This window comes from Mus caroli, unplaced genomic scaffold (genome assembly GCF_978045245.1).
Source record: "Mus caroli unplaced genomic scaffold, Mus_caroli_1 scaffold_8, whole genome shotgun sequence".
Lineage (NCBI taxonomy): Eukaryota > Metazoa > Chordata > Mammalia > Rodentia > Muridae > Mus > Mus caroli.
This window is the reverse complement of record NW_028227263.1, coordinates 138,693,139-138,719,851: the sequence shown is the minus strand read 5'-3', so window position 1 is coordinate 138,719,851 and position 26,713 is coordinate 138,693,139. Positions and strand designations below refer to the sequence as shown.

Here is a 26,713-nt window from a genome sequence, read left to right as displayed (position 1 = left end):
AACAATTAAAAATGCATATGGCTGTGGATCTTTTCACTATTTAGCTTGTTTTAATGTTTCTTCACAAATGATAAAAATAAAAAGTACAAGCAAAGAATAAACATAATATTCTCACTAACATTATAAACATGGAATTATACATTTAAAACATTTTCTATTTTAAAAACTAAATCTGGTCATCAATGCAGCTCTGCATGTCTCTAGTAGGGCCAGTCTCTGTGTTGCTGATGGTGCTCATGTTTATCCAAATTCCCAGGACCTCCAAGTCTGCCTGTTCCTTCAGTCTGATCCAATAAAGGTCCAGGAGGGCCACTAGGACTACCTTGTCTTCCTGTACCAAAACCAACCTAGTCCATGCTGAGGCCTCCTCAGAAGTCTTATGTGTCTCTACCTCTACCACCTCTGAATATTCAGCTATGATAATCGCAGTCAGTCCCACAGTCCAACTATTCCTCCTTACATGCCACCAGGGCTGCCTCAGCTATGATTACCACCCTGAGGCGGAAATGGTGGCGAGAGGAACCCTCAGCATTAGGGGCCTTATACTGGTTGCATTCTGTTCTCCAGGTGAAATTTGGTTTCCACAGCCCAGATTGAGACACTGCCAGACACTGCTTTCTGCTGGACATTTTGCCTTCCAAAGGGATTCCCTCTTGAGCCTCAGAGACCCTTTTGTGGAGGAGCTTCTGCTACTTCCTCCATGTCCTGGCATATAAACCAAGGTTCCTCCAGGACCTCCTGGGAGCCAGAACTTCCACGAAGTGGTGGTGGTATCCCTCTGCCCTCACGTGATTTCATGCCACCCTGCACCCTGTTCATTAGATGCTTCTTTCAGGCTAGAGAATCGTTATGTTTGCTTCATTGAACATCTTTTCCATCTCTATTCCATGGCACTGTTGGTAGATGGTGGAGCTTTGTAGGACATTGTGGCATCACATTTAGGCTTTCCTGTTTCCTTATCCATGCAGATATTGATCATGGCTTGTCCAGTACTTTTGTCACCTTGACAGTCCCATATTGCTTAAAGAAGCCTTTCAGATCATCCGAAGTCACACTGTCACTTAATCCTTGCACATAAGTTTCTCTGTTGTCAGAGTCTTCATCGAGGTCTATAGGAAAGCCTTGATCAAAATCTGGTCCTTCATCCATGGGTCCAGCAGTCTTATTGAAGACACCTTGATTTCCACAGTACCCATTGCACTCCTCCCTGCCCACTTTTGCTAATGCTTCTAAAATCAAACCTCCCTCCTCTCCTGCCACAGTTATCAGGGTCACTTAAGCTCTGGTTATCCCCTTGTCAGGAAAATTCTCCATATTTCTACCCATAAATACCCATGCCACTGGAGTGGTTCTTTTGAAAAGAACTCTGGTGCCCATAGCTGCTACTCTGTTGGCTATATTGATTTTTAGCCTGGCTATAGGTTCTTGTCTGAGGGGAGTAACTGTCTTATTTTGTGTTTTACTGCTGTGAACCAACACCCTGACAATGGCACGTCTTACAAAAAACATTTAATTAGGGTTGGCTTACAGGTTTAGAGGATGAGTCTATTATCATCAATGTAGCAGCATGAAAGCTTCTAGGCAGGCATGGTACAGGCAGAACAGAGAGTTCTTCATCTTCATCTGAAGACTGGTAGTGAAAGACTGACTTTCAGGCAATTAGAATGAGCTTCTTGAATCCCATGGCAACAGCAACACACCTATTCCAACATGGATAGGCCTCCAAAAAGTGCTATTCCATGGAAGAAGCATACTCAAACTATGACATTCCACAATGTGACTCCAATAGGCTCATTCAACTACGAGTCTATGGAGGCCATAGCTAGTCATATAAAATAAAAAAGTACATTTAGTCCAACTTTTAAAGTCCACATAGTGTACAGCAGTATCAATTTTAAAATTCCAAGGTTCAAGGTCTCTACTGAGACCCAGCCAATCACTTATCTTTAGTCTCCAAATCAAGACAGGAACCAGCTATGCAAATTAAACTTTGTATTTTCATGTCTGATGTCAAAGCAGTTGCCAGTTCTGAAACACCTTTTTCATCTTTGTTGATGGCAACAAACTTCTTTTCCTGAGCTGGTTCCATTCTGTGTTACCAGCATTACTGAGGAGATATCCATTGGCTCTGGTACCTTGAAAATCTTGGGTCTCTGAGGCAACTTGGATGTTACAGCTTCTTTGAAACCAGGATCCATACATGATCTTCTGGGCTACTCCTAAGGGCAGATGTCAGGTCTCCAGCTCTATTATCTGTATCACTCCAAGCTCAGGTACATCCACTCCACTGCTGCTTTTGTTCTTGGTGAGCATCCCATGGGACTGGATTCTCCAGTATGCTGGGGTATTTAACTGCAACTAGGCTTCACCAATAACCTCTTATAGGCTTTCTTCATGATGTCAAGCTTCAAATCGTTTGCAAGACCCCATCAGTCCCAGGATATCAGCTTCAACTGCAGCTAAAACTTCACCAGTGGCCTTCAATGGCTTCTCACAGTGCTAAGCCTCAGCTGATATTCATGACCCCTTCATGCATTCAAAACCAGTACAACCTGTGTGACTCTTACACACCAAGTATAGCTGCAGCATGACAAACAACCTCGGCTATCTCTGGACCATGATTTTGTGCTCTCTGTATACACATCCCAGAAGTTTTCACCCCAGTGATGCTGGTCACCACTAATTCCTTAGCTTGGGCTAACCAGTAGCAGTCTCCTCTCCTCTTGACTATACAGTTTGAAAAACATGTCCCAAGCCGCTATGTTCTGCTGATTGCAACATCTTGAACATGGTTCTCTTGTTCTATTACATTATCACTAGCTTCCTCTTTTCTAACTTCTTCACTGCCTAAGCTTGGCTGTCCTGTATCATGCTCTGTATTTGACCTTGAATTTAAATATCAGAATGCCTGACTCCTGGGATTAAAAGTGTGTGCCACCACACCTGGATTTAAGTTTTTTTTTTTTTTTCTCCACCTAGAACATACTATGTCTCAGGGTGTCCTTCTTCAGGGATCTGTTCGGCTTTGTCTGCTGGGATTAAGTATGTGTACCACCATGCTTGGATCTAAATGTATTTGGGTAGGTTCTTGCCACAAGGGCACTACTCCCTTAGTCCAATTTAATATCATGAACACTGAATTTAGCTCCATTTCACTTCCGGGTACCTTTTTAATACTCAGATTATATATTTTCGATTTTTCCTTTCTCAGCTTACCATGTTTCTTTAAAATGCTTTTTTTTTAAACTTAACCAGAGGGAAAAAATCTATGATGGGCATTTCTGAGATTTCTTTATCAATTTAATTGATCTGACTTTCTTCACCTTAGCCTCACACAGGCTCTTAAAACAAGAGCAAAATTGGACCACATTCGTCCCCAAAATATCACAAAAGCACTCTTTAGGACACATATTGAAAATCTCCCCTGAAAACTCTTAGACCAAGTCTGCATATTTCACACTATTTCTCAGTAACAAATCATTCCATATTCTTAATATTGTAGTTCCTTTTCCCCTATTTAAAGCATTCCACTGCATTCCAAATCCAAAGTCCCCATATCCACATTCTTCCAATAAATAAATAGATAAATAAATAAATAAGGTCAGGCCTACATTAGCAATATCCCACTCCTGGTGCCAGCTTCTGTCTTAGTTAAACTTGTACTGCTGTGAACAGACACTATGACTGACCAAGGCAAGTCTTATAAAGGTGACCATATACAAGGTAAGATATGATGGAGGTGTTATAACTGGCTGCCTAGTATATCTCATGAGTGCTTGGCGATAATGGTCATCTGTGGAAAGCCGTGCAGCGAGCAGAGCAATCGCTGTGGAGAGCCGTGAGTGTGCTGCGAGCAATCAACATTATAAGATGGTGCTGGCCTCCGCTGTGACAAACTAGTAAACAAGCCTTGTGCGCAAGTGCGAGAGTGAACTCACTCCTAGTCACTGCCCATTCTCGGGGTGTAATAGTGGTGTGATGAGCGAGCAACGAATCAAGAGCTGTCACGCCACATCAGGTGCTGAAATGTCATGGCTGAGTGCTATATAAGGGACTCCATTTTCTGGGGTCGGGATCTTCCTGAGAAGTAAGCAATAAAGCTTTGCCGCAGAAGATTCCAGTTGTCCTGAGTGTGTTCTTGCCGGCGGGGACAAAAGCTCGGGATAAGTGGCGCCGAAGACCCGGGGACTTTATACCATCACACCGGCGCAAGGAAGATCCCTCGTTCGCGGGACAGAACCAGAACTGCGGGACATTACAGCTCTGCAAGGTAAGTATAGTCTTGAAATTTCTCCAGAGTTAGATGCACTTTTGATTGTTTGCACGGCGATTGCACTTTCCCTTTCAGTTTCGTTTTGTTTCCACCGCTGGAACTGCTGACTGGTGCCCAGTCGCAGTCAGGCTCGGACAGCACCTGGACAGTGCCTGGACAGCGACTAGTTTCAGTCACGGTCAGGACTGGATAGCGGCAGTATGGGAATTTCTCACTCTGTAGTAGTGGCGTTAAGGTCGGTCCTGAAGCAGTGTGGCCTAAAAATCACCACTAAGAATATAGAGGCATTTGTCAGGGAGGTAGACCGTGTGGCACCATGGTATGCTTGCTCAGGTTCGTTAACTGTCACCTCTTGGGACAAACTGAAAGGAGATCTAGTTAGGGAACAGCAGAACGGCAAACTTAAAGCAGGGATCATGCCGTTATGGAAATTGGTGAGATCGTGCTTAACAGATGAGGATTGTCAGCAAATGGTAGAAGCAGGGCAGAAGATTTTGGACGAAATTCAAGACAGTCTATCAGAGGCAGAGTGGGGAGAGAGATTGAAAGTTGGGACGAAACAAGGTGCACCGAAGAATTTAGGCCTTTCCACGGGCCTTGAGCCCAAGGAAAAGAGATATAAAGGAAAGAATGCCTTGGGAGAGATTAGAAAAAGGGATGGAAAGGGAGAGAAGAAGAGAGAAAGAACTGGAGAGGCACATAAGGAAAGGAGCCTCTACCCGCCATTAGATGAGTTTAAGGCACTAGCTGTCAGTAGCTCAGAATTGGATAAGGAACTTAGCTCCTCTGAGGAGACAGACTTAGAGGACAAAAGATACCAGCCAGATGAAAGACGAGCTAATCAGTCACAGAATAACATAAAGAAAGCAAAAGTAGCTAGAGACAAATGTCAAATCACTATGCGATCTTCAGATCCGCAACCTCTGGGTCCTAGTACACCTCCGCCCTACGTGCAGAGGTATCAATCAGACTCATTCATTTCAAAAGAGGAACAGAGAAAAGTGCAGCAAGCGTTCCCAGTCTTTGAAGGCGCAGAGGGCGGACGCGTTCATGCCCCAGTGGAGTATATACAGATTAAAGAATTAGCAGAGTCAGTTCGTAACTATGGAGTCAATGCCAACTTTACTGTAGCCCAAGTCGAAAGGCTTGCGACTCTGGCAATGACCCCTGGCGATTGGATGACCATAGTAAAAGCCACATCTCCTAACATGGGAATGTATTTAGAATGGAAAGCTTTGTGGCAAGACTCCTGCCAAGCACAGGCAAGGGCCAATGCCAATGTTGAAGGGGACCAAGGAACATGGACTTTTGAGTTGCTTACAGGTCAGGGACAACACGCTAATAACCAGACAAATTACCATTGGGGAGCTTATGCTCAGATCTCAGCTGCTGCAGTTAAGGCATGGAAGGCACTCTCTAAGAAGGGAGAGGCAAGTGGGCATTTGACCAAGATTACCCAGGGTGCACAGGAGTCATTCTCAGATTTTGTGGCTAGAATGACAGAAGCGGCAGGGAGAATTTTTGGGGATCCAGAGACAGCTATGCCTTTAATTGAACAGTTGATCTATAAACAGGCTACCCAGGAATGCAGGGCGGCTATTACACCTAGAAAGAGCAAGGGACTGCAGGACTGGTTGAAGGTTTGCCGTGAGCTTGGAGGGCCACTCACTAATGCAGGTTTAGCAGCTGCCATTCTACAAGGGCAAAAACGCCCTGACATGGCTGAGCTCAAACTCTGCTATAATTGTGGCAAACCGGGACACTTAAAAAAGGACTGTAGAGCCCTTGTCAAAAGGAGAGCACCAGGACTGTGTACTAAATGTGGAAAAGGATATCATTGGGCTAGAGATTGTCGTTCAGTCAGGGACATTCGAGGCAGGCCCCTGCAGCCAGGATTCCCTCAAGCAGTAGATAATGAGACCATTCCAAAAAACCAGTACAGGGCCCTCAGGTCTCAGGGCCCGAAAACATATGGGACCTCGACAGGCAAAAGGTGGACCCCACAGTCCGCAGGGCAACAGAAGGATCAGCTGGGTTGGACCTCCGTACCACCACCCGATTCATGCTAATGCCCCAAATGGGGGTACAGCCTATTCCTACTGACTATAAAGGACCTCTGCCATCCGGGAGTGTTGGCCTAATATTGGGCTGGGCCTCCCTTACCTTACAAGGTCTTATTGTTCACCCTGGAGTCGTAGATCAAGACTATGAAGGGGAACTTCAAGTTCTCTGTTCCTGTCCTCAGGGTGTCTTTTCTATTTCACAAGGGGATAGAATAGCTCAGTTAATAATTTTGCCAAGCCTACATGGCTGTTTTCCTTCCTCTGGTGTCCCTCGAGCTACCAGAGGGATTGGTTCTACTGGAAATGATTCTGCTTACTTAGTGATGCCTCTTGACTCCAGGCCATTCTTAGAATTAGTTATAGAAGGAAAACAATTTAAAGGGATTTTAGACACAGGAGCAGATAAAAGTATCCTTTCTTCCCAATGGTGGCCAAAAACTTGGCCCGTTACTCAGTCATCACGTTCTTTGCAAGGTTTAGGTTATCAGTCCTGTCCCACTATTAGTTCCCGTTCTTTGAGCTGGACAGCTCCTGAAGGTCAAACAGGACGATTCACTCCCTATGTTTTACCACTCCCAGTAAATCTCTGGGGGAGAGACATCTTACAGGCACTAGGACTGACCTTGACTAATGAATACTCGCCACAAGCTGTTCAAATAATGAAGAAAATGGGCTATAAAGAAGGAAGGGGATTAGGGAAAGGAGAGCAGGGTAAACTTGAACCTATCCCTCAAAAAGGTAATAATGGGAGACAAGGTTTGGGTTTTTTCTAGGGGCCGTTGAGGGCTCCATGCCCATACCATGGCTTACAGAGGAAGTTGTATGGGTTCCTCAATGGCCTCTCTCCTCTGAAAAGTTAGAAGCAGCTACAAAACTAATTTCTGAACAGCTACGCTTAGGTCATTTAGAGCCCTCTACCTCACCCTGGAATACACCTATTTTCGTAATTAAGAAAAAATCTGGCAAATGGCGCTTATTACATGATCTTAGAGCTATTAATGCACAAATGCGTCTATTTGGACCAGTTCAGCGAGGGCTACCATTGCTTTCTGCCTTACCCAAAAATTGGGAAATTATAATTATAGATATTAAAGATTGCTTTTTCTCTATACCTTTATGCCCTCAAGATAGGCAAAGATTTGCATTTACCATCCCAGCCATTAATCATTTAGAACCGGATCAAAGATACCAATGGAAGGTCCTACCTCAGGGGATGGCGAATAGTCCCACCATGTGTCAACTGTATGTGCAATTGGCACTTAAGTCAGTTAGAGAGCATTTTCCATCATTACAGGTGATAATTTATATGGATGACATTTTGATTTGCCATAAAAATTCACAATTATTGCAAGATGCATACCCTATATTAATAAAAACGTTAGGGCAATGGGGATTGCAGGTGGCCACTGAAAAGGTGCAAGTTGCTCAAATGGGAGCCTTCCTAGGGTCACTCATTTATCCTGACAAAATTGTTCCTCAAAAATTAGAGATTCGCAAAGATCACCTACATACCTTGAATGATTTCCAAAAATTGCTAGGAGATATTAATTGGCTAAGACCATTTTTGAAAATTCCATCAGCAGAATTAAAGCCCTTATTTGACATATTAGAGGGAGATACCCACATCTCCTCCCACAGAGCACTTACCCCAGCTGCATGTCAAGCTTTACAAACGGTAGAAAAGGCCTTACAAGATGCTCAATTACAACGCATTGAGGAGTCAAAATCATTTGAATTGTGCATATTAAAAACTGCACAGTTACCAACAGCAGTCTTATGGCAAAAAGGACCCTTATTGTGGGTCCATCCTAATGCTTCCCCTGCAAAAATCATTGAGTGGTATCCTAATGCAGTTGCTCAACTTGCACTTAGGGGGATAAAAGCAGCTATTACTTATTTTGGGAAAGAACCTCATATGCTAATCGTACCTTACACTTCTACTCAAGTTCAAACCCTGGCAGCAACAACTAACGATTGGGCAGTCTTGGTTGCCTCTTATTCAGGACAAATTGATAATCATTATCCAAAACATCCAATTTTACAATTTGCCTTAAGTCAAGCCATAGTGTTTCCAGTAATAACAGCCAAACACCCACTTCCGGATGGGGTAGTAATGTATACAGATGGATCCAAATCTGGCATAGGTGCATATGTAGTAAATGGTCAAGTAACATCTAAACAATATAATGAGACATCACCCCAGGTTGTAGAGTGTTTGGTAGCTCTAGAAGTCCTTGAAACTTTTCCGGGACCACTCAATATTGTATCTGACTCTTCATATGTGGTCAATGCAGTTAATATGCTTGAAGTTGCTGGCTTAATTAGACCCTCTAGCAAGCTTGCTCACATTTTTCAGCAAATTCAGTCAGCCTTGTTACATAGAAGACATCTTGTGTATATTACTCATGTTAGGGCTCATTCTGGCCTTCCTGGCCCCATGTCTCATGGAAATGACTTGGCAGACAAAGCTACTAGAATCGTGGCTGCTGCTCTGTCCTCGCAGTCAGAGGCTGCAAGGGAGTTTCATAAACGCTTCCACGTGACGGCTGAAACATTACACCGCCGTTTCACTTTAACTAGGAAAGAAGCTCGTGACATTGTCACCCAATGTCAAAACTGTTGTCAATTTCTGCCTACTCCTCATGTAGGGGTAAACCCCCGAGGCATCAGACCATTACAGGTCTGGCAAATGGATGTCACTCATATTTCCTCCTTTGGAAGAAATCAATATTTACATGTTTCCATTGACACCTGCTCTGGTGTTATGTTTGCTACACCTTTAACAGGTGAGAAAGCCTCTCATGTTATAGAGCACTGTTTAGAAGCATGGAGTGCTTGGGGCAAGCCCACAATTCTTAAAACTGATAATGGGCCAGCATATACCTCTACTAAATTTCAGCAATTTTGTCGTCAAATGGATGTCACTCACTTGACTGGCCTCCCTTATAATCCTAAAGGACAAGGCATTGTGGAACGTGCACACCGTACACTTAAGTCTTATCTTATAAAACAAAAAGGGGGAGTTGATGAGACTCTGCCCTCAGTGCCAAGAGTAGCTGTATCTATGGCACTCTTTACACTTAATTTTTTGAATCTTGATGAACAAGGTCGCTCTGCAGCTGATTGACATAGCTCAGACCCTGATAGACCAAAAGAAATGGTCAAATGGAAGGATGTCTTAACTGGTCTGTGGAAAGGCCCAGATCCTATTTTGATAAGATCCAGGGGAGCTGTTTGTGTTTTTCCACAGAGTGAAGACAACCCATTTTGGCTGCCGGAACGACTCACCCGCAAGATATTCATCAAGGATGGTGCAGAAGATGCAGACCTCCCGAGGACTGCTCCTGATCCTGACAATGCTGAACTTGTCTCAGGTTCCTAGTATGAGGGGCGAACAGAGATGGGCCATTCTCTCGACTTTCCCTAAACCAATGCCAGTTCGCCATAATGCTATAGTTTTTCCAAAATTCTTTACTACTAATAAAACATTAGATTTGCCATATCTACCCTATGATCCCACCAGAGCACCATTAGGGGAAAATCGCTCTTTATTAGAACAGGGTTCTTTATGTTTTCAAATTAATGGACCAGGAAAATGTATCAACCTCACAGCTCGAGCTTTGGGGAAGTTTAATGAGCACCGAGGAGGTTGGGTAAGCACAACCCAAGATACTTCCAATGCAGATATAACCTTTACAAATCGGACCTTTTGGCAGGAGGCAATTTGGGTTAATGGTACATTTCTACCACCTAACTTTTCAGACAAAGAACGTCCCCACCAACCAAAAATAGCCCCTCATTGTAGCTTGGAAGATGAAGGGCTGATACTGCCTTGGTCTGATTGTCAATCCTCCATCACTCGTTGGGCAGATCAGAGTAAAACCTTTTCCTTTTCTCCCAACATGATAGATGATCCAGAGAAGGAATTTGTTATGAAAGAGGGACTTTTCATACAGGACTTTAGAATGCATCCCTTTCACAAGTGGGTGCTTTGTGGAGTCAATGGCAGTTGTACAGAGCTCAATCCTTTGATCTTTATCCAGGGAGGAGCAGTTGGAAAGGCTTCTTTTACTGGCATCTCAAGATTTGCTCAGTATTGGGGAATACATGCTGCCTCCCAGGATTCTTATGGATATACTAATACCAGTGTAGAGATCACTGGGTTCAATAAAACTTTGGTAAACCAGATTAATTATCCATCTACCCCAGTCTGTGTTTACCCCCCTTTCTTGTTTATTCTTTCAAATGATTCATTTGAAGTCTGTTCCAATGATTCTTGTTGGATTTCTCAATGTTGGGACGTAACAAAGAACACCCGTGCCATGGTAGCACGGATCCCACGTTGGATCCCTGTTCCGGTGGAAACACCCTCCACCTTATCTCTGTTTCGACAAAAAAGAGATTTTGGAATTACTGCTGCCGTGATCATAGCAATTTCAGCCAGTGCAGCTGCTGCTACAGCTGCAGGGTATGCTATGACTAGTACGGTTCAATCAGGCACAAAATTAAATCAGCTTTCAGCAGATCTGGCTGATGCCATCACTGTCCAAACTTCTGCTAGTACCAAGTTAAAGGGAGGGCTGATGATATTGAATCAGCACCTTGACCTGGCAGAAGAACAGATAGGAGTTCTATACCAGATGGCCCAGTTGGGTTGTGAAAGAAAACTGGAAGCTCTGTGTATTACCAGTGTCCAATATGAAAATTTTACTTATGCAGCTAATCTGTCTAGACAGCTTTCCTTGTATCTTGCAGGAAATTGGTCTGAGGGATTCGATGAGACTCTTGAGGCCCTGAGGGTGGCAGTTTTAAAGATCAACTCAATGCGAGTGGACCTGTCATTGACAGAGGGCCTCTCCTCCTGGATTTCATCTGCATTTTCTTATTTTAAGGAATGGGTGGGGGTGGGTTTATTTGGTGTTGCCACCTGCTGTGGACTTGTGTTCATGCTCTGGTTGGTTTGCAAGCTCAGAACCCAACAAACACGTGACAAGGTTGTGATAGCTCAAGCACTTGCTGCCATTGAGCAAGGCGCCTCCCCCGAAATCTGGCTATCTATGCTCAAAAATTAGTTGACATTGGTGGCTGGCCTCTTTTGTAGAGTTCGCCCTAGGTCATTTAGTAGTTACTGTCACATAGCACTGTGGTATCCAGGGAAGGGCAACTTTCCTCATGCACAGATCATCCTAAGACACGGGGCCCAGTGGCGATAGGGTTACCCTATGACAGGAAAGGCTGAGACATTGGAGGAACGACCTAAGACAGGAGCCACAGCGGATGGGCATAATTACACAGACCTAGTCCAGCCTCAATTTAATAAAATAAAAAGGGGGAGATGTGGAAAGCCATGCAGCGAGCAATCGCTGTGGAGAGCCGTGCGCGTGCCGCGAGCAATCACCATTATAAGATGGCGCTGGCCTCAGCTGTGACAAACTAGTAAACAAGCCTTGTGCGCAAGTGCGAGAGTGAACTCACTCCTAGTCACTGCCCATTCTCGGGGTGTAATAGTGGTGTGATGAGCGAGCAACGAATCAAGAGCTGTCACGCCACATCAGGTGCTGAAACGTCATGGCTGAGTGCTATATAAGGGACTCCATTTTCTGGGGTCGGGATCTTCCTGAGAAGTAAGCAATAAAGCTTTGCCGCAGAAGATTCCAGTTGTCCTGAGTGTGTTCTTGCCGGAGGGGACAAAAGCTGGGGATAGTCATCTGTATCCGAGGCTAGGCTGGTTATAATCCCCCTGTGTTAGATTGAGTTTGACTAGTCTAAGAGGGCTTGGTACCATTCTGTGGTCTTTTAGGTGGCATGGATTCTGTGTGCTGGCTACTAGCTGCTCATCATAAGCTCCGCAGGCAGCCTGGGTGACATATGCAGACTGAGCTGTGTAAAAGGCCTGTGTTTTGATGAGTGTAGAATTGTTGGTGTCATAAGCATCAGTGCCATATCCTTGTGCAAGCTGACCAAATGCCTGGGGGAAGTTGGAGTGGTATAACCAGTAGGCAGCTGTCCATAAGTTCCCTATGCAATCTGCCCTTAGGTGGCAGTGGGTATAGCAGACATCAGTAGGTGGTCTTTAGGTTCCCTGGCTTTGTGCCCATATGCCTTGGTGGTCTGTGCATATCTTTGAGTTGGCTGAGCTGGGTAGGCCCTGTAGCCCTGTTGGTTTGCAGGTTAGCTTTAGGCACTGTAATCTATGGAAGCCATTTTCTCTCCTTCTTCCCTGTTCTCTCAAAGTTGGTCGCCCTCTCATGTTCCCCAATGGTTGCAAATTATAAGACCAGAGGAAATATGTGTTCTATAGTTGTTATGACACACTGTTTGAGAAGCATACTTTACAGAAAGCCTTTCCCTACAGTTCAGGCCAGGAATCAATGGCAGTGATTCTCAAAGTCCCCATCAATAATGAAGGCCTTAATATTTTTCTAAATGGTCATAGCTGGAATGGACTTTTATTAAAAAACCATTTTATTCATTTACATTTCAAATGTTATCCCCTTTCCAGTTTACCCCTCCAGAAATGCCCATTCCATCCCCCCTCAGTCACCTCACCTTGCCTCTATGAGGTTACATCTTCACCCATTCAACCACTCCCACCTCATCCCTCCACATCTCCCTACTCTGGTGCATCAAGTGGCCTTCCCTTCCCAATGATGTCAAATAAGGCCATCCTCTGCTTCATATGTATATGGAGTCCTGGCTTCTTCCTTGTGTACTTCTCCTTTGGTGGTTTAATCCCTGGGAGCTCTGGGTGGTCTAGGTAGTTGATATTGTTCTTCTTATGGGGCTGCAAGCTCCTTCAGTACTTCCCCTAACTCTTCCATTAGTATTTTCAGGCTCATTCTGATGGTTGGCTGTGTCTGCATCTGTATTGGTCAGGTGCTGGTAGAACCTCTCAGGAGACAGCTATATCAGGCTCCTTTCATTAAGCACTTCTTGGCATCAGGAATAGTATGGCTGTTTGGTGTCTGCAGGTGGGAAAAGGTCCCAAAGTGGGGTCGTCTCCGAATGGCCTTTCCTTCAGTCTCTGTGTTAATTTTTGGCCCTCTCTGACATGGATCACCCCGATCAAGTATGGGGTCCCTGGAATGTGGGTCCTTGAAGGCTGGGTGGGTAAGGATTCACCAGTGACAAACAGAAACAAACATAGCAGCAGTTTGAATCTGAGTCTATTTTGCAGCTCTCAAGCTAGGGTTTTTATACATTAAAAAAAAATATATATATATTACAACTCTTAGAAGACATGTTCAGTGAAGCAATATGAAATACCATCATTATCATTTGGCACAATAAAGCACAAAAATCAAGCAAACATTACAACTCTGAAAAGATGTATTCTGTGAATCACAAATAGAACAGACATTATTACTATTTATAGAAATCATCCAAGTGTTACAACTCTGAAAGCATGGATTCAGTCATCCAAGGCTAGTGGCATATTTCCAAGAGCAGATTAGTATGTCTTTGGTCAATTATTTTTTTAACATCTAGTGCCTGACCCTTTTTTTTTTTTTTTTTTTTTTATAAATCTTCAACGTATAAATTTAAATTATTTTAATTCTTTTTATTTTAGTCTTTCTTAAGCATATACCAAAACCCACTTCTGATGATAAATGTGTAGCCATATGAAATTTTATTGTTGGGAAAGATTTATCTATCATAGTACAATTATATGTTTTGTAAATGATTTATAAAGAAAAGCGTTGGATTTCCTGGGGATAAGGTCATTTTAGTGACCCCCATCTCAAGAGATGGTTTCTTACCTATCATTCTCCCTTAAAATCTTGGACTAGGCTACCAGGAGCATGTCATAAATAAGAGAAAGAATAAAAGGAAACAAAACAGATACATCGCCATGAGAACCATGGCTCAGTATGTTATTCTGGGCAAGAGTTCCACAACAGGTTGTAGAAGGCATCCTTCTGTTGAAGTTTTATTCTCAATCTGTGGAACTCATAACTATCTCTTTTGACTGTAGAGCTGTAGACAGAAGATGACTGGAAAAAAAAATAATAATAATAATAATAATAATACTTATTCCTATGACAAGAATAACTCAATGTAAACAACTAACCGGGATTAATGACCATAAACCAGAGCTAATAGACAGAGTCAAATCCTCTATGCTAATAGATTCAACATGTGCTTTGCTTACAGCAGAGATCTGGGCTTGTAATTGAGACATGTCATGAGTAATATCATCGTCTTTCCAAATTCTCAACAAATGAGTTTTAGTAAAATTCCAATTATGACTTTCATTGTAAGGTAATGGGGCCACACACATTACTGAAAGCTGGCATGGCACTTGGTAAAAAGCTAACTTTAATATTTTCCACTTCTTGTCCTAGTGTTAAAAATTACATCCTCTACAGCACCACTTTTTATTTCTAATATTTTATCTGTAACTCATTGTCTTGCAAGTGTTAAAGAGAATAAAAGTGGAGATCAGAAAATGTTTGGAAACTCTAGTGCCAGAAAGACAGGTGTATAAAGCTGCCAAACAGAAGGACACTGTCTAAAAGCAAGAAGCAACTCAAGAATTAACAGCAAAGTATTCTAATAACTTATGCTGTAGAACTATGGAAATACAGATTAAAAAATTATACACACATACATACACACACAAAAAATAAAAAACAAAACAAACAAAACATAAAAGTAGCAATCCACAAGCATGTTATATCATCATTGGGTAAGTGCAATTTAGTAGCAACATTCTTCTCGGTTTGAAGATGACATACTGAGGCTGAAGCCCTACCAGTCTCTGCTGAGGATGTTAGATAGTTCAGTCAGATCTGTGGCAATTCCTCAGGTGACGGTGGTAAGTGGATGATTGGCGAAAGCGACGGCTACATAGGGAACAGACATAAGGCATTTCTCCTGTGTGAATCATCTCATGAGACTTCAGGTTGGTCTTGTGGCTGAAGGACTTTTCACATGTGCTGCACTTGAAAGGCTTTTCTGGCATGTGTATGATCTCATGGGTTCGGCGGTCAGAGACTCGTTTGAACATTTTCTGACAGGTGACACAAAGCAATTCACTCTTATTCAGGTGAGTTCTCTGGTGGGATGAAAGGCTCCTGGCATGTTTGAACATCCTAGAACATTCTTCACACTTGTATAGTTTGGCATCTCTATGGACTCTCTTTGGATGACTTTCACATGGTAAGTTTGCCTCATGATTCTTACCAAGAAGGACAGGTTCAGAGATAGGCTGCTCTTGCCTAGACTGCAACCCTGGTACCTCCCTAGGATCTTTTTCGGAAAAACATTCCCCAAGTGACTCTTGCAGGCATGTAGATATTCCTTGACTTGCTCTTGTAGAATCCTGAGGAACTCCATAAGGAATATCTCTCATCTCAGGCTCAGGATGATATATTCTCTTGTTAATGAAAAGGGAGTCTGTCTTGTTCTTGGGAATATTATCACTGCTATATACTTGAGTAGCAGCATTCCTGGAAGTGTTATAGCAATTGTTCTTGTCCTCAGAGATGTTTTTTCTAGATAAATCCATTGGTTGTTCCTCCATGGGGACATCTGTAGTAGTCAGAGCACTCAGGAAGTCTACATGATGACTGGAGTTGCCTTGACTTGCTCTTCTGGCACCATGAGGGAATTGACAAACAACATTCCCCTCTTCATGCTCAGGGTACTGTTCTTTCTGGATAATAAGAAGGGAATCCATTTCATTTCCACTACAGCTTTCATCAACATTTACTTCAGCAGCATTACAAGAGGTGTTGCCTTCATTTTCACTGTTTTCTTGTCCTTTGGAAAGAAGACAATCTATGAAAATGTACCCAAAATGGACCCCCTCAAAACATGAGTCTTTTATCCAGGTTACCAACTAACCTGTGGCCAAGAATCTATCTTGTGTGGTGTCTACTGGCATCTGAGCATTATCTGGTGTTGGCCTTGTTGCAGATTGCTGTTGTTTCAAAAGCTTCATGACTTCTTTTAATGGCATGTTTTCAGAAAAGAGGGCTTCTTGTCCTTGCATTGACACGTGGACCTGTAAAGAAAGACATGTTCTTCTTATGCATGAGCATGTGGATTGCAGACACCTAACCTCAACCTGCTAGCACAGGGAGACTGGAATATTGATTAGCTCATTTGTCTAGGCCTTAAGTCTACTGATCTTTCCTGGCACTCACAAATTCTCACTTCTAAAGTTACTATAGATAATGTGTTTTCAAATGTCGAGTCATTGTCCCTAGAGACACACAAAGTTGTGTTTCTGTGTGCTCTGCCAACCATAGTTTCTTTAACTGGTCAACACATTGAAGGAGAATAAGCCTTCCTTAAACTGGCTAGCCCATGTTTTCAGATTGTCTTAACTTTACCTGATTTTTTTTTTAATGTAGTGTCTCAAAGAAGCACAAGGCCTGCTCTCAAGAACATGACTGGATATTAAGTGAGCAGTGTACTTAGTATGAAATTTTAAACTTAAAATAAAACTCAAAGAGTATATGCAGTATAATTCTTAACTTACAAGGTGTGATCAAAAGATTTAATTTAGCTGGGCAGTGGTGGCTCGTGCCTTTAATCCCAGAATTTGGGAGAATGAAGAAACAGGATTTCGGAGTTTGAGGCCAGATTTATATACAGAGTGAATTTCAGGACAGCCAGGGCTACAGAGAGAAATCCTGTCTCAAAAAAACAAAACAAAACAAAAACAATACCTAAAAAAAACAAACCCAAAACCCAAAAACCATTTAACCTAACACGTGAGCAGCAGAGGGAGGGCAATTCCTCTGATTCCAAGGCCAAGGAGGACTACATAAAGAAACCATGCTGCAGCAGGGTGGTGGTGGCACACGCCATTAATCCTAGCATTTAGGAGGCAGAGGCAGGCTGATTTCTGAGTTTTAGGACAGCCTGGTCTACAAAGTGAGTTTCAGGACAGCCATGGCTATACAGAGAAACACTGTCTCAAAATACAAACAAACAAATAAACAAATACAAAGAAACCATGTTGCAAATCACAAATACAAGCAAGCAACCAGGAAATGAACCATACAACTAAACCAATAAAAATCTAAACAAAATATGTGAAATAGGAAACATTTTCAATTGGTATATAGGGATGTATGTATGGTGTGGTTGAATATTTTCAACTGCTTCACAATTTCTGTAAATAACAGAGAATTTTGCAAATCACGGCTTTGAGAAACATCCAACTTAATTAAATCTATATTAGGTCTATCCCAATTTGAATGTTTATACTGAAGCACCATTATGCATCACAGAAATTTTTATGGGTATGGTGCTGTTTTGTATACAGCACCAACCGTATTTCAATATCAGAACTTTATCATTCTGACACCTCAGTTTTCTAGACAGAGAATCAATGATATGTAATAGCCAGTTTGAGAATCCATCTAGTCAATTTAATCCCAAATTTTTGCCACATGCTTCCACGGATCACAGGCTAGCACTGTGAACCTTGTTTAGAAGTGTTCATGGCAGGATCTAACATAGTCCTCATGAATACTCAGTAAACATCTCCATGAACGAACTGGGTCTCACACACAAGTTATCTCCTCTACATCCTTAAAATCCACCCCAGGACTTTCTCTACTACTAATTTCTCTCTACTAATATGTAAATACACTAGACTTAGTTGTGCATATCAAACCTAATTGATAGGCTCCTTTCTGCTACATTCATGGCAATTTGAGGCAATAATTTTTCTTCAGTATAAGTATTTTTGTTACAGAATATAATCTCATTTGTAAAATACAACATAGAAAGCAATCAAAGAAAAAAAACAAAACAATACAAAACAATACAAAACCCCCTACTTTTCCCCAAACCCAAATAATTCTGCCTTTCCTTCCAACTAAGTCCCCGAGGAACTCACCATGACAGGAGGCTTCAAGCACTCATCAGTCAGACTCTCCATGAATCTCTCCATGTTTCTGCCACTGGATTTCCACTTCTCTGTCAAAGCAAACTTGTCCTTGCAGTGCCCAGTGAGGAGAAACTGCGAGAAGACCAGTTGAGAAATCATCTGCTTTTTAGTCTGCTTTTCTGGCTGCAACCACGAGTTGAACATCTTCCAGAGACTTTGCAGCTCCTGATTTGCCCAGCAGCCATTGTTACTTGGGGAAAAGTTTAGCTGAGCACTTGGTGAGTTAGAGATGTCTTCTGCCCACTGCACACCAGAACTATCAGTTGGAGTAAACTCTAAATTGTTGGTCTGAAGGTCTTTTGCTGGTGCCTGCTGTGAAGCCATTGTGGTGACAATGGTCCGAAAGACTCAAGTATAGCAGTTTAGTATCTGTTTTGTGACTTTAGGAAAATGCTAACAGTTGATGGATATACTCTAAAAGCTGTCAATTTTAAAAAGGAAGAAACAAATAATAATGTTAACAAAACAAACACAAAACAAAATGAGATTTGTGTCATAGATGGTTTTATGGGTTCCTGACAGTAAATGTTTCACTATAATTCTTTAAATGTGCTTGCATAGAATTGGAAATGGGCAAAACACCTGAAAAGAAGTAGAAAAAATATTGACTCAATAACCAGTGAGTCCTGTATCTAGGGTGAATAGATCTGTCATAAGATCTTAAGAACACAGCAATGTCATCTGTTCCCCCCTTGGAAAAGATGGGAGATATTTTGCTGTTCCTCAAATTTTAAGTTTCACCCTTCTGTCTCATTCGAAAGTACCAGAGAATGATACTTTCATAAGAAAATATTTAAAATGAATAACCAGGAATATTAAATTCACAGAGAAGCAAACAAATATTCACACACATACCTGGATGGTTACCAACTCAGAGTTTTCTTTAGAGTTTAGAAAAACCAACCTCTTGATCAGTAAAGCTTCCAAAAGGCAATATTGAACTACTGAGATCTACCCATAATTGTGGTGAAGATTCTCCCAAGTCCACAAATAAACACACACACACATAAATACACATATACTCACACATTCAAGACCACTAGGTAGGAAAATTTGCCTATTCCTCCACCTCACCTCTTTCTCCAGTGACTTCAAGGGTGATGCCAAGAAGCCCAGAGAGGCACTGTGTGTCCCTGCCTTGGCTCTGCTTCATCTGAGGTTCTATTAGGATTGTGTCCCTTTTATAGCGCCTGGCTTCCGTTAGTCAGTTACTGATGACGATTAAATTCACACGGTGATTCTATCATACCTCCTGTCCCTGGGCGGGGCAGATTACCATTTTATCCATAGTAGTCAAAGTAATAGAAGTTGAGTCGGGAGAGTCTCTAGTCCCAGCACTGCCTATTAAGCCCAGTGATCCAAGGTCAGTCTGACCTAGGGGAACAGATAATGCCAAAAGAGGGCATCAAATACAAGCAAGCAAACAAAATAGGGAAAGACATCTTTTCCTGTTGATTGAATCACGTAAGGAATCCTAACTCAGCCCTAGTTTTGCATCTCCAATGCAATGATTGACTCTTCTTTGGAAGAAGATCATCTCCTAATCAAGTGTTGTAAGTCACTGTAGTGAATGGAAATAGTACCACACTGAAGAGGAATTCCAAGATTAGCATTTACCTTCTATGACCTCTGAGCCTGGGTTCTCACAGAGTAGTCAATGGACACTTGTTAAAATTTCCTGGTTTCCAGAGAGATTGGATCCTAAGTGCTTCATTGAACTTTGTAGAATCCTTGATAGTGGAATCAGATAGGGCAGGAAGAATCCAGAAGGTGTCTGTAGCACAATATAGTAAAGATGGAGGCTGAAGGGAACTTATGTCTTTTGATAGAGAGGAACGTGCATTGCCTATTGTGAAAACATGGACATCATATGAGGACTATATACTAGGAAGAGATTAAAATGTGTGGCAAAATGTGGTGGTCTTTGTTGTTCTGTCTTGTTTTCTCTATCTTTCCATCTCTCTCTCATGTTTGTTTGTTTGTTTGTTGTTTTGTTTGTTTTTTACAAATGTCTATATGGTATCCTAGTCTGCTCACAATCTCACTAAGTTTTTCAGAATGATTTTGCACTACAATCATGTAACTTTTTACTCCTTAGTGCTGACATCTCACAGTGACCTCACATCTTCACAAATCCTTTTTGTTTTTCTGTCTCTGTTTTCTTTTATTTCATCTTGAGACAATTTATTCCTATGTATGCCTAGATATAATAGCCCTACTGTGTGGATCAGGTTGACCTGAAATTTACACATCCTTGCTATTAATTCCAGAGTGGTGGATTTAAAGGTGGTTGCCTTTGTGAATTGCTTTGTCCAATCATGCTAATTGATAGATTCAATTGTGACCCCTAAATTCACGTGTTGATGTTTTATCTTCAAACACTGAGATTGTGCTGAACTTCAGTCCAAAACATAGAACCTTACTTTCCCTTACCCCCAAATAGGCTGGAAAATCAGTGATTTACAACTTCTAAAATCTGAAGTCTTTTACATTCACAAAACCAAAAATTTTGAAAGCTTAAACCTGAAGCTGCCCTTCCCTTTATGGAAAAAAAAATGCCACATGACAAAGAAAGCACTACAAATTCTTCAAATAAATTAGCCATTTGTTACAACAATGATTTACTCACCATGTAAAAATGTATAATTAGTTTTAATTGCTCTTGATGATGTTCAGTATATTAAGGAATTAATGCAATACTAACCAGAAGAAACATTCAGATGAAAGTGTTTTTTCCTGAAAACAGTAAACATTTTCCTGTTCTTCCTGCATGTGAATTTCAAAAGGCACAATTAAATTTAGCAATTAGACTACTTGAAGGAGGGTTAGTGGCTTTAATCCCTGCTACACACTTAATCCTAGATCAGAAAACGGATGCAGGTGTATCTCTATCAGTTTGAGGCAAGTCTGGATTTCAAATAGAGCTCAAACATAGCCAGGCTTGCATGAACAGAAGGTATAAAAAAAAAAAGTACAAAAGCATGAAGAAGAAAAAGAAGAAGAAGAAGGAGAAGGAGAAGGAGAAGGAGAAGGAGAAGGAGAAGGAGAAGGAGAAGGAGAAGGAGAAGGAGAAGGAGAAGGAGAAGGAGAAGGAGAAGGAGAAGGAGAAGGAGAAGGAGAAGGAGAAGGAGAAGGAGAAGGAGAAGGAGAAGGAGAAGAAGATAGAAGTAGTAAGGTTGCCCTGGAACCACGACTACTAGGAAGGTATAAGCCATGCTTTTAAGTCATTTTTTGTTGTTGCTGTTGGAAGGGATCCATAATGCAAGCTTGTCCATATAAAGGAAACACAATCTAGCTATTTTATTTACAAACTCAAGCCTAAATAGGGTAGATTTACAGCTATTCTAACTTATTCCCCAATAATCAAGTCCCTTATACTTGCTGTTTCTCTGTTCCAAGAGATTATATTTCATCTCTTCCCATGGCAACGTCCTCCACTTAAGTCTTCTTTCTTCTTTCTCCCCCTCTACCAGCAATCTCTTCACTCAATCCTCAAATCCCACCTTTCTCCCTCCAATGGCCAATCATAGCAAGTTGCTTTTTTTTTTTTTTTTTTTTGACAAATTGTATTTCTGGACAATATTCAAATAGCAACATTTGGTGGCTGTGTGGCTCTGTACTTTGTGGACGACTACAGATTAAGAAGCCAATATTTAGCATGATAATAGAAGCAGAATCAGAGCAACCCACTGCATTATTTTACTTATACTAAGAGTTAGAATTGGGGCCCGGTGTGGTGGCACACGCCTTTAATCCTAGCACTTGGAAGGCAGAGGCAGGCAGATTTCTGAGTTCGAGGCCAGCCGGGGCTACAGAGTGAGTTCCAGGACAGCCAGGGATATTCAGAGAAACCCTGTCTCAAAAACAAACAAATAAACAACTCTAAAACAAAACAAACAAAGAAAACAACAAGAGTTAGAATTGGGGATAAAACAGCAATTCTTCTTTTGTATGAAAAGGTATTTTATATGAATAGAGTTTGTACAACATGAGAACTTCTCTCAGAAAAGTATTTGTAATCACAACAAAATTAATAACAAAATAATAAGTCTTAACAAATACATTACTTTTAGAGAGAAAATTATTACAATTACAAATATATTCTATAAAGCAAAGAAGAAGGAACTTATATTCCATATTCTTCAAGTAAAATATCAGGGACACAGACATGACGTGTTTCAATGCACAGAATAGCAGGACAGTATGTATGTTACAAGGTAATAGGGGCTACACATATCATTCTCCTACAATTTGTCAAAATGATATGTAATTCATAAAAAAATGAAATAATATAGTTCAGAGGCAGAGTACTCATTTTTCATGTATGACATTCTGATTTCAAACTCCAGGACTGATAAGAGAAGAATAACGATGACAATGTCAAGTATTAAGAGTGAGCTTCACTGACTATTAGAACTACAGTGAATATACAGTAAAATTCACTATAAAACCATAGTCTTTAAAAATTTTTTGGTTTGTATTTTAAATTTTAAATTAGTATACATATTATTATGTGGGTTAAATGGTGGGATCCCGAGTCCTCTCAGGGCTGGGGCTACTCAGTGAGGTAGGATGCTGGAGTTTTGTTGTTGTTGTTGTTCTGGTTTTCTTGATTATTTATTTCTATTTCAAATATTATCACCTTTCGTGGTTTCCCCTCAGAAGCCCCTTATCCCCTCCCCACTCTCCCTGTTCACCATCCCACTCACTCCTTCTTTCTGGTCCTGGCATTCCCGTACAGTGGCTCATTAATCCTTCACAGGACCAAGGGCCTCCCCTCACATTGATGCCCAACAAGGCCACCCTCTGCTACTTATGAAGCTGGAGCCATGGGTCCCTGCATGTGTACTCTGATTGGTGGTTTAGTCCCTGGGAGCTCTGGGTAGTCTTGACTGTGCTTTCCCCTCAAGGGCTCCTGCTTTGGGTGGGCATCAGGCTAGGTGAATTCACTTGGAACCTGCCCCGGGTGTGGAAAAGTGCTGTCTGAGTTCCCCTGGAATTTCACAAGTTGGCTCATGCTTCCCTGGAACTGCATGGAGACCAGAGATACCAGATTCTCAGACTATTGGGCCCCTGAGACACCACTTAATGATGCAGAAGAGCTGAGAACTGAGTGCCCAGCAACGTCCCTCCACAGTGGGCTGGATTTAGCCCTGGGATGAGGGGAAAGGGCCAGGAGCTCAGGCTAGGTCCCACTAGGATGAGCAACCTTGACTTGTCCGATGGGCAGCTTGACTTGGTGGAGGCCATGGCTGAGAACGCTGAGAAGCCTTCTGCTGGAGACTAGACTCGACTCTTTAGATGAAGCCCTACAAAGTTCTTTGCCTCCCACATTGGATCCAGATGAAAAGAGTCAGTCCATGATTTTAAAGCATTTATTTTCATGGAGGAGAGTGTTGATGAGTGAAACTGTACTCCCCTTTCTCAGGGCGTGCCTGAAGTTAAACACCTTTTGCAAGGAGCAACATCTGGGAAGGGAAATTTATTGGCTAAGCCATTGAGACCTTTAGGTACCTCATTAAAATGGAGATCTGTCTTGAGAGTACTTGATCTGTGGTCACATTTTCTACTTGTGGAGGGTCTTGAGGCACTGCCATTACTTGACTGATGGCCATAGACCTATGGAAAGCCTAGGCCTCAGGACAGGGGCCTGGTGTCCAGGAGCATGGTAAAAAGTCTCCATTCCTTGCTGGGGTCACCGTTGGGGTCACCACGTTTTCAAACCTAGCTCAACCAGAAACCAGGCTGCCTTTCATGGTCCCTCAGTATTAGGGTTCAGTATGATGTTTTCAAACAAATTTATTTTTTTCCTCTTGTCTTACATTTTGTCTCCATTCCCCTGACACACTCTCACAAGTGTATAGGTGCTTCATTATCCTTTCTCTTTAATGGCACATTTGTCCTAGTCAGCTCTCACTGATTCCTCAACAACTCTTTATTCTACCTTTTTTGACCTCTTCTCTGGTTTCATATATCATATTCACTTCTTCTTGCATTTAAATATGTATGAACATTGTGATTTACTTCCTTGTATGAGACAGAATGTTCTTCAAGACTATGTCTGGGTTCTCAGAATCTGAACACCTATCAAAGAACATACACAGGCTGGACCCAGGCTGCCTTCGATGTATGTAGCAAATTGGCATCTTGTTCTTCATTTGGGTCTCAAACAACTGTAACAGAGGCTATCCCCCAAAATAGTTGCCAACATTTAGGAAATGTTCTTTCTTGCCTGCTTTGTCTGGCCTCAGTGGGAAATGAAGCACCTAGCCTTACAAAGATGTGAATAACTAGGGTGGATCATACTTTCAGGGAGTCTTACTCAGAGGAGAAGGTGACAGGGGATAGGAGAAGAATTTTGGAAGAGGGTGACTGAGAGGGAGCAGTGAGCTGGATGAAAAGTGATAAGTAAAAAAGGACAAAATGTCAGCCATCAGAGTGGAAAATGATCTTCACTAACCACACATTTGAAAGAGAGCTGATATCTAAAATATATAAAGAACTCAGGAAACTAGATAACTAACAAACCAATTAATCTAATTTAAAATATAGTACATATCTAAACATATCACACCAGGCTGAGTCAACAAAAGAAGCCTCTGAGGACTCCCAGTCAGTGCCAACTCCTGGTCCCATTGCTTCCTCAGAAACAGAGCAAGGATGCTTTCAAATAGTGCTTCCTGGGAAAGTCAGCCTTGGCCATGATTGTTGTGGAAATGTGGTCAGCAAGAAGTTCCTTTTTGCTTGACACAGGAGGAATCACTCTGGACTGAAGCCATATGAGTGTACCGAGTGAGGGAAGGTCTCCAGCAAGATCACATACCTTCTTCAACACCATATGGTCAATACTGGGGAGAAGCCATACAAGAACTTGGAGTGTGAGCAGGCCTTCAACCGCAAACACCATCTTACCCAGAACCAGGGGATCCACAGTGGAGAGAAGTCTTATGAATATGAGGAATACTGCAGAGCTTTCAGCCACTGCTCTATGTTCATCTTACATAACAGGAGTCACACACTTGAAAAACTTTTTGTTCCTAAAGAATGTGGGAAAGCTTTTGAGATAGGCCAGGTTTCATCTGACACTACATCCTCCACAGCAGGCAGAACACATACAAGTGCTTTGAGTGTGTACAGATCTTCAAACACAGGTCATACCTCCTGTGGCACCAGCAGACACACACAGGAAAGAAGCCCTATGAGTGCAGTGAGTCTGGGAAGGTCTTCTTTGAGAGTGCTGCCCTGATTCACCAGAATGTGATCCACACTGGGGAGAAGCCCTTTGAGTGCCTTCAACCACTGGTCGTACCTCAAGAGGTACCAGAGCATTCACACTGGGGAGAAGCACTTTGAGTGCCTCCAGTGTGGGAAAACTTTTGTCCCAAGAAACATCTTCTTCAGGATCTACACCAAAGGGAAGCTGCACAAGTGTCTTGACTATAAAACAAAGAAACAAACAAGCAAGCAAGCAAGCAAACCCCTTCCTATTACAGCATACCCTGTCATCTGAAGAGCAACAGCAGCCAAAGACCCAGCCTTATTTTCCCTCTGAAAATTCACCCACAAAGAACTCCAGGGTTTGGGGTGGGTTGTGGTAGGGGTGGGATCTTGTTTTAAGTTCACCCAGGAAAACTTCAGCCACATCTCCCTACAAATTTACAAAGTAGTATTATCTCAGGGATTGTTTTACAAAGGAGATTCGGACAAAAATAAAATCACAGATCTCTTCAGACCTCCCAGAAAAACCTATGGCACTGTGATATCAACTCCTCAGCTTATTTGAAATGAGGTCGGTATTTTAGTAGTCAAAGCCTTTGGCCTTTTCTTGTGCCTTGTGTATTCACATGGTGTTGGGGAGTTAGCTGAGACCAAGCCTGTAAACATGTATTGCATATCTTTGTGTCCTAAGATACTACTATTCTTGAGACCAGTAACCTTTGTGATGAACGAGGGACACTTGAGCTATGAAATACTTCATATGTAAGGCAATAAGGATCCACATTTTTCCTAACTATCTGTATTCTTGCAAATTCCAACAGACTTTTTTTTCCTTTACCAAGATATACCTTTCTCTCTGTCTCTCTCTGTCTCTAGTCTCTCTCTCTCTCTCTCTCTCTCTCTCTCTCTCTCTCTGTGTGTGTGTGTGTGTGCATGTGTAAACTCTCTTCAGTGCTGAGCCATTTTTCCACCTTTTTAATCATATAAATATACACCTTTATTCACAATATACAGCTGAAATTTTTGCCTGTCTTTGTAGGGTGAAAATAATAAAGCTTGTGTTTTCAGCTGTTTCAAAATATTTTCAGTTTAAAAAACAAATATAGTGGAGCTGGGTGGTGGATTTCTTCTTTATGAGGCACCTCAGATTAGAATTCAGAGTCAGTGGGGGTGATAAACTCTGATGGGATAACTCAGTGGTCCAGAGCATTACTCCTTCTAGAAGACCTGAATTCAGTTACCTGCACC

At 42.0% G+C, this 26,713-nt stretch overlaps 1 protein-coding gene and 2 pseudogenes across 1 annotated transcript; all 3 read right to left on the bottom strand.

Annotated features, from left to right (window-relative positions):
- Positions 1-200: 200 nt before the first annotated feature.
- On the bottom strand, positions 201-1,438 carry LOC147003708 (RNA-binding protein EWS pseudogene; annotated as a pseudogene).
- A 10,602-nt stretch (positions 1,439-12,040) lies between these two features.
- LOC147003707 (RNA-binding protein EWS pseudogene) lies at positions 12,041-12,540 on the bottom strand (annotated as a pseudogene).
- Positions 12,541-15,118: 2,578 nt separating this feature from the next.
- On the bottom strand, positions 15,119-18,571 carry LOC147003706 (zinc finger and SCAN domain containing protein 4C-like). The gene is made up of 3 exons (XM_085841071.1): positions 18,197-18,571; positions 16,186-16,345; positions 15,119-16,101 (listed from the first exon to the last, which is right to left on the bottom strand). Exons 1-3 carry the CDS (start codon positions 18,569-18,571, stop codon positions 15,119-15,121), a joined length of 1,518 nt encoding a protein of 505 aa, XP_085697197.1.
- Positions 18,572-26,713: the final 8,142 nt, after the last annotated feature.

What these genes read in the sequence shown, in the direction of transcription:
- LOC147003706 (XM_085841071.1), bottom strand. Translation starts at nt 18,571, where the DNA reads ATGGCTTCACAGCAGGCACCAGCAAAAGACCTTCAGACCAACAATTTA. An exon ending in GCTTGAAGCCTCCTGTCATG is followed by an intron (nt 16,346 to 18,196) that starts GTGAGTTCCTCG and finishes CTTTCTTTACAG; the next exon opens with GTCCACGTGTCAATGCAAGG. An exon ending in AGATAGATTCTTGGCCACAG is followed by an intron (nt 16,102 to 16,185) that starts GTTAGTTGGTAA and finishes TTCTTTCCAAAG; the next exon opens with GACAAGAAAACAGTGAAAAT.